Source organism: Chinchilla lanigera, unplaced genomic scaffold (genome assembly GCF_000276665.1).
Source record: "Chinchilla lanigera isolate Chin_1 unplaced genomic scaffold, ChiLan1.0 scaffold00032, whole genome shotgun sequence".
Classification (NCBI taxonomy): Eukaryota; Metazoa; Chordata; class Mammalia; order Rodentia; family Chinchillidae; genus Chinchilla; species Chinchilla lanigera.
Window position 1 is genome coordinate 15,027,712 of NW_004955433.1, and position 8,374 is coordinate 15,036,085.

Sequence of the window (8,374 nt, forward strand, 5' to 3'; positions counted from 1 at the left end):
GGATGGATGGATGGATGGTGGTTGGAAGGATGATGGATGGACAGATAGGTGGGTGGATGGGTGGGTGGATGGATGGGTTGGTGAGTGGATGGGTGATAAATGGATGGGTGGGTGGATGGGTGGGTGGATGGATGGATGGATGGATGGGTGATGGATGGATGGTGGATGGATGGATAATGGATGGATGGGTGATGGATGGATGGTGGATGGATGGATGGTGGGTGGATGGATGGATGGTGGGTGGATGGATGGTGGGTGGATGGATGGATGGTGGGTGGATGGATGGTGGGTGGAAGGAAGATGGATGGGCAGATGGGTAAGTGGATGAGTGGGTGGATAGATTTGTGGGTGGATGAGTGGATGGGTGATGGATGAATGGTGGATGGATGGATAATGGATGGGTGGGTGGATGGATGGTGGGTGGATGGATGATGGATAGATGGATGGATGGACAGATGGCTAAGTGGATGGATGGGTGGATGGATGGGTGGGTGGATGGGTAGATGGGTGGATGGGTGATGGATTGGATTGGATGAAGGGAGGAGGGAGGAAAAGAAAGGATTGGCCAAGCTAGCGGCATAGCTTTCTTGACAGAGCCAGCACTAGACCTGGCCAAGATCCTTCAGACACTGTGGCAGAGGGTAGGGACTTTGGAGACCAGGTGGCTTTGTGGCTCTTTATAGCCTTCAAGCTGGGCAGTCACCTTCCCCGTCCTGGACTCAGTGGTTTCCCTTCTGCCCGCCACACAGCCTCCTCTCCTCCCCATCTCAGGTCACACAGCGATACCACTTTTCCTAGGGCTTCTCCAGGAAGACACCTGCCAGACCAGTTCAGAGGCTGCCATCTGGCCCAGGTCTGGGGACACTGTGGTTGAGTCATTGTGAGGCCCTGCTGGGGAAGGAGAGTGACAAGTCTGCACGGTGACTTTCTTATCTGCACGGAGAAGGCAGCCTGGTGACTTGGGGAGCCCCTCCTGCCCACCCAAGAACCACTAGGCTGCCACTTGATGACCCAGCCCAGAATGCAGGCCTCGGCCACCCTCCCCACAGGTGGGCACGCCAGGGAGAGGAGTTAGCCATCTGAGACGTGTGTGTGTACGTGTGCGCCTGTATTGAAGAAGGTGGAGTGTGTTTGCACAGGTATTTGTGCATGACATCGCATATTTCAGTGGAAGCCAGGGATCAGCAAGGGGCCTTCCAGGTCCTGAAGCTTGGTCTCTTTCACCCTACTGCCCTGGAAGTCCTGGCTTCTAGACTTTTGCAAAACCCTCTAGGATCTGGTAGTTGCTGGACATAACCTTGACCCAGATGTGAAGCTCAAGCCCAGCCTGGTTCATTACATCCACCTTCCCTGTGGGCAACCAAGAAGAAGACAAAATTCTGCTGCAGAGTCTGGAGGAAGGAGAGAGAAGGAAATAGGATGCAAACAGCTTTGAATGTTTATATCAAATAGATGATGTTAGTCACCCCTGCCCTGGCCTGGAGTTTCTCTCTGGTTCCATTTGCTTCCCAGCCATTTGTATGCCCTGCCCACTGTACCCTGCTCCCACTCCATAGCTGCCCCACCCCATTTCCCTTGCTCTGGGGACTCCAAATACCTCTTCCTTTTCTCAGTCTCATTCTGTCAAGCAAAGGGGAACATCTCTTCAGCAGGGCCCTCCTTCTTAGAAGGTAGCTGTATTTACTGTACTCACACATTTTAAAATGTGTGTTATCTGTTACATGTGCCTGGTTGTACATTTTTCATCATGTGCCATTGTGTATGGAATATATGTATAACAGGAATGTGCCACCATGCTGATATACACACGCCTATAATCCCAGCACTCAGGAGGCTGAGGCAGGAGAATCACTATGAATTCAAGCACAGCCTAAACTACATATTGAGATCTGTTTCAAAAACAAACCATATATGTGTTTGTTGTCATGTGTGCACACGTGTGACAGGGTGAGCACATTCAGCTGTGGGTGGGCAGAGGTCCAGGTGTGTCTCCAAGGCTGGGAAATCCCTGAATATGAAACAGCCCTGGGAAGTACACACTGTCACTGTCCCTATCCATGGGAAATGAAGCTCAGCAGAGTTGGGAGGAGGAGGGGGCTGAGCCCAAGGCCCAGGAGGCCAGTGTGTGGGGTGTGGCTTCCGGCTTGGGTGGTATGGCCAAGACAGGCTGGCATGGGATGGGAAGCAGACAACCCTGCTGACCAGGGACCTCTGTGGACTCAGGACAGCAACATGGTGTGGCGAAGTGCGAGATTATGTGTGACAAGATGACCACACGGATTCCCAATAGCTATCTCCTGCGCTATCATGAAAACCGGGCCTCCTGCGGCAAGCCTGCCATCATGTAAGTGCTGCCCTTGTGGCCCCTCTAGTCCCCGTTGGGCCCTCAGGACAGTCCCAGGCCTCCACCAATCCATGTCCACTCCCGCCCGCCTCACCCTGGGCTCCCAGCCAAAGGCCTTGGCAAATGTCCCTTTCCTCCGACCCGCAGGCCACATTGCTGACCTTACTGCTGGTGTCGGGTGTAAAGATGGGGAATTGCTTCCCATGTGGGCCAGTGTGGTTGGGCACAGCTGCCCTCACTTATGACCTGGGGCAGCCACCACAGGAGCTAATTCTCCCTGCCCTGTCGAGTGCTGTAGGGGCCCTCAAGCCACTGGACCTCACAGGGAGGTGGCGTGTGGTGGTCTCACAGTGCACAGTCCAGGCTCTGTCACATGGGGGCAGGTGCTGGCCAGGTAGCCTTGCTCGCACTGCTTACCCTTCACACCTTGGTTTCCTTATCTGTGAAACGGGTGGCCAGAAGGGTGAATGGAGATGGGATTACCGAGGTTGGCTGCAGAGATCCTTATCTCCATTGGACAGCAGAGGAAGCAGGCCCTGTGAGACTGGAGGGCTGAGCTGAGCTGTTTCCTCTCTGGCCATTGGAGACACTTGGCCATCCTGGTCACCTGCTCCTCCCAGGGCTCCTGGTGGCAACTTCACAATCACCTGAGCCCTCGAGCAGCTTCAGCCTGGCCCCAGGCCTGGCAGCAGAAAGTGGCCCTTGGCCAGTGGCATACTCTGCTAACAGAAGGCCTAGGCTTCCTCTCCTCAGCTCTTCAGTGTCTCCCAGGGCTGCTCTTGCTGACCTTTCTGCTCACCAGTCCAGTGTCATTTCCACCACACACTCCCAAGCATTTGCTTCTATTTTCTAGGTGAAAGGGAAGTAGGAAAGCACTTCAGGGGGCCTGCAGTGTCACCTTGCTTTCCAGAACTTCTCTGGTTTTCCAGCATTCCTGAGTCAGGCACACTGACTTTATCTCTTTGAGCCTTGGTTTCCTCATCCGTAAAATGGGGATGAGCATGGTAGCCATGCTGCAGTTTGGGTGTGATGTGAACAGTGTATGACATGGAGTCCCGGCAACTCCACAGTCTGTCTCAGGGATGAACCAGCCACACACAGCTTCAGAGGAAGCCAAGATACCAACGGTGCTGAGGGTCCCAGTGGAGATGCTATATATATGGCTTTAGCTCCCTGGGAGTCCCTTCAGGCTAAGGGGCTCCCTTTAGAGAACGGGAGGGGTCTAGAAGGCAACCATGACCATGAAACGGAGGGAGAAGAGAAACAGGACTTTGTGACATGAGGTCTTTTCCAGAGTGAGGATATCCTAGCAGGGAGCTCACCTGTCATACACCTGAGATCAGAGAATAACGGGTGACCCTTTGCAATCAGACGAAGCACAACCCAGACCCCCTGCCTTGAGGGTGCAATGTGATTACTAACATTGTTATTTTCAGCTTTTCCCACGGCACTGGCATCTCTGGACTGATTGCTCTCTTTACATAACTTACTTCTTTTTCAAAAAATCACATGGAAGTGGGATGACCAACCTGGCCCCGTCCGCCTGGGACTTTTCTGATTTTGAAAGGAAAAGTCCCTCGTCCTGAGGTGCCCTGTCCCAGTTTTGCTGGGATGGTTGGTCGGTCCCCTCCACATGGCAGGCATTCCTACATGAGCCCCAGGAGGTGGCGTGGCCCTGGGTCTCAGGCTCGGGGGTGGGCAGTAGGATGTCCTGCGCACCTTTAGGCATGTGTGCTCTGCCCCATACCACGCCAGCCTGGCTTTCTGCTATCTGGTCATTACTAGGCCTCTGTCTTCCTCCCTTATAGCCTGGTGACCAGGAGGGGCAAATTATTCTGTGCTGACCCAAAGGAGCAATGGGTCCAACTTGCAATTCAGTACTTAAACAACCAAACTCATGCTCCGACAACTCAGAGTGGCGGCAAGTTTGAGAAGCACGTGGGGAAGCCCGCGACCACCCCGGCTGCCCTGGGAATGTCCCAGCCCGCGCTCACAGAGCCTGAAGCCACAGGGGAAAGCAGTAGTCTGGAGCCCACTGCTTCTTCCCACGGGACTCAGAGGCCCACAGGGACGTCTCCAGAGCTACCAGTGAGAGTGACTGGATCTTTGGGGACCGCAATGTCCCCTACTTCAAAGGCTCAGGATGGAGAGCCTCCTGCTGGTGCACAGCTTTCCAGCACAGCTGCTACCTCCACCACCATTGCTTGGCAGAGGTCTGCTCCCTTCCAGCCTGGCTCCAGTCCCGGGGCTCAGGAAAAGGCCCCCTCTACCCTGGCCCCCTCCACCCCGGCCGCCCCCACTGAGCCCTCCTCCACCCAGACCCCCACCACTTCACACACAACCACTGAAGGCCAACCTGTGTGGACTCAGGGACAGACCCCTGGTCCAGAGAGCTCTGTAGGGCCCGAAGAGGTGGGTCCTGATTTCACACACCCAGATGCTTCCCAGGACTGGGGCCCCAGCAGCATGGGCCATGCTTCTGTGGTCCCCATCTCCTCTGAAGGAACTCCCAGCCAGGAGCCCATTGTCTTAGGCAGCTTGATCCCCAAGGCTGAGGAGGCCAACCACGCCACGGTGGACCCCCAGAGGCAGGTCCTTATCACCGCTGTTCCTGACACCCAAGCAGCCACCCGGAGGCAGGCAGTGGGGCTGCTGGCCTTCCTTGGTCTCCTCTTCTGCCTGGGGGTGTCCATGTTTGCCTACCAGAGCCTCCAGGGCTGCCCCCGCAAGATGGCTGGAGAGATGGTGGAGGGCCTTCGCTATGTCCCCCGGAGCTGCGGCAGTAACTCCTATGTCCTGGTGCCAGTGTGAGCTGCCCACTTGCTTGTGTCCAATTTTAATTCAGACAGCTGCCTGGGGACCCCCATCCTCATACCCACCCTCACCAAGGGGCCTGGCTGAGCTGGGGGAATGGGAATGGGGAGGCGGGATCCTCCAGGTGCAAATGGCTCCAAGGCCCCAGGTTAGCCTAGTGGGTCACCCTTGACCATTCTCAACCTATCAGGGCCGGAGAGGGGTGGCCTCCAACTCCAAACCTGAGAACTCCTCTCTGCGTCTGGCTGGTTAGAGGTTCCCTTTGACACCGTCCCATCCCCTGTGCACAATTATTTATTGAATGTCCAGCCCCCACGTCCCTGGCCTGAGCTTCCCTGTGAGCACCGTGGCCCTCCCATTCCACAAATGAGCAACAGGCCAGGCCTCTCTCACCTGCTCCCCAGACCGCCTCACATCCCTTGGTCCTGCTGCAGTCACTAGTCACCCGGCCAGCTGCGGTGCTATCTCCACATTTCCTCTGTATAGAGCCCCAGCCCCAACCCCACATTTTGTATCTTTTCTTGCATGAGGCTGGCGTGGCACTTCTAGGGTGCTCCTAGGGAAGACTGCATGGTGGGCAGGAAGATGAGGTCATCTGGTGGCTCTGAGGTCCTCCTCTGTCCTGGCTATACAGTGAAGGGACACTGAGGCAGCACCACCACCCACCTAACAAGGCTGGCAGACATGTGGCAATAACCTGCACCCCTGGGCCACTACTGGGACCCCCCCTCCCAGCTCCCCGACAGGGTCTTTGAGCCCTCATCAGCCAAGCACCTTAGACACTCACTGCCATCCCATCAGGCTGGCCCCTCTGTGGGCTTGGGGGACCTGCAGGAGCAGAAGCCAACTGTGAAGGCTCCTCCGTGTCTGGGCAGGCTCACCCCTCAACAGAGTGACAGCCCAGGTCTGCCCTGACAGAGACCACTGAGAGAGGGAGGAGGGCAGGGGGCCCCAGGAAGGCAAGGCAGCTCATGGAAGGAGCAGGGGAAAGCTATGGAGCCCCCACACTTTAGGGGCTCCCCTAGCAGTGGGTTTAGTGCGGCCCACACAGCCATGCTCTTTCCACCTACCTGGGCCCCCTTTCACCTCCATCCGCCCCTGACAGCACCATTCTCTGCGCTCCAAGACTTTGCCCTCTCCTTTGTCCCAGCAAAGGCAGGGCCAGCAATGTCTATGACATTCCCCGGAGTCCTGTGTGTATTTCTGGAACGGTCTCCATCCTGGGGGAGGGGGAATTGTGGGCATAAAATTCGGGGTTCCTTTTCTAGCTGCTGAAGATGTGGTCAGAAATGGAGGTGGCCAGCACCCCAAACCAGAGCTGGACCTGCAGACCTTGCCCCTCAGGATCCCTGGTGGCAGCTTACCGTTTCTTCTGATTGTCCCCAAGAGTGACCCTTGCCCTCTGTCTGCACCCAGGTGTCAGTGACACAATCCTCAGCAGATGGCTCCTCAAAAAGGGAAAACAGCTCTGGCCCTGAGAGAAGCCCTGCAGGAGAGCATGCTTCAGGGTCACTCTGAAGGCTCTGAGGGGAGGGAGGGCCCCAATGCACTTTGTTCTGGTTTGGGTTCTGCCAGGCCAGGAGAGCCTTCAAGGGTTGGTTCACCCTTCCTTTGTGAGGTCCCCCCCGAGACTTTGGCGGCTCCTCCCCAAAGGACATGGACAGTGACAATCTGGGGAGGATTTGGAAGGGGTTGGTTGATCCTTTGCTTTTTCAGCCCTCATCACCACTGTCTGTGCCATTTTGTATTTTACTAATAAAATGTAAAAGTCTTGTGAATTACATAATTGTGCTTTCTCTGGGGGCAGACCTTGGGGTGGAAGAGGGACAGAGACCCTGGCCCTCACCTGCCTGGAGCAGAAAGGCAGGAAGTTTTACAATCAGCAGGAGAAGGGATACTGTGGACGGGAGTCAGGAGGGCTGAGCCCCTGGCCTGGCTGTGCTCTGCTTGGCTGTGTGATGTTGAGCCCACGCATTTACCTTTCTGGGCCTGTGTCAGTGTGGGTGTGAGATTCTGGTGGGACTCAGAATCCCATGTGAAGCCCCACCCCATGCCCACTGAGCTCATATATCACTGTCAGAGATCTGGTGACTGACGGGACAAACTGGGCCACATTTTCACTGAACTCGACTCATTTTGGTTCAAATAGGGATCAAAATGGGATTACTTCTTAAGGGATCTGGGAGTTCACAGCCATGACCCAAATGGGAGACTCCCCACATCCCACAAGCCCTCCAGTGTCCTGGACCACCCCATTTAGCATAAGAGCAGCTATGTACAGTTGCCAAGGTTCAGAACAGCACCAGGTCACAGGTCAGGTTAGCCTACTGATTAATGATATATGCACGTTTTTCACGCTGTGACGTTTGAAATTGGGATCCACTTTGCAACCAATGGCTTGTCACAGTTTAATTGACGGGTTTTAATTAGTAGTTTACAAAGCATGAGGAAATCTCATCAGTAACATCTCAGATTGAATGTCCACATAAGTTTTTTGTTTGTTTGTTTAAGTAGAGGTAATATTCAAAAATAAGGAAATTGCACACATAAACTCAGTTTCCTATTTCTTCTCAGGAGAGGACTCAGGAGATCTGACCCCGCAGGCCCAGGTTCCCCTCAGGATGACAGTGGCTGGGCCCTGGGCAGCAGCTGTCCCTGCGCTGGGGTGGCCAGAGTACAATGCCCAGTTTCCTACCCCACCCATCCAAGTGTGCCTGGCCCTTCCCCCTCGATTCCCATTTGTTACTGTCTGTGTTGTTTTTTTCGCTGTGAGAATATTTTTCTTAGAGCTCAAATCTCTGTTAAAAGTGGGTCAAGGGCCCACGGATATAGCTCAGTGCCACAGCACCTGCCTGGCAAGTGCGAGGTCCTGAGTTCAATTCATGGTACTAAAAAAAAATGTAGGTTAAGGAAAGACAGGTCATGATGTGCACAGGACTTCTTCTCTCTTACTCTGCTGCCCTCCCTCATCTTACTGCCAGCAGATGGCCTCCAGGAGGTCCTCAAAGAAGAGACGAGGACTTCAACTCAGCCCACTCACAGGGTAGGTTGTAGGCTCACTGACCTATGTCACAGAAAAGGCCCTTGGGATGCGGCAGACAGCGGCATGGGAAGGATTAGGCAGGATTTAATGTCCACACTGAGAAGGGAGAGGCACACTGGGGCCTTGGGGATGTCTTCGGGTTGGGTGAGCCAGGATGTGTGTTTCTTATGACT

General features: G+C 54.9%; 1 protein-coding gene across 2 annotated transcripts in view; it reads left to right on the forward strand.

Annotated features, from left to right (window-relative positions):
- The window catches only part of Cx3cl1 (chemokine (C-X3-C motif) ligand 1), an 11,379-nt gene extending 4,440 nt beyond the window's left edge, over positions 1-6,939 (forward strand). For both annotated transcript variants that reach the window (XM_005388386.2, XM_005388387.2), the window contains 2 exons: positions 2,224-2,344; positions 4,153-6,939. In XM_005388386.2, the coding sequence (XP_005388443.1) occupies positions 2,224-2,344; positions 4,153-5,155 (1,124 nt within the window). In that variant the 3' untranslated portion in view covers positions 5,156-6,939. The remainder of the gene's footprint in view (positions 1-2,223; positions 2,345-4,152) is intronic.
- The last annotated feature ends 1,435 nt before the right edge of the window (positions 6,940-8,374 follow it).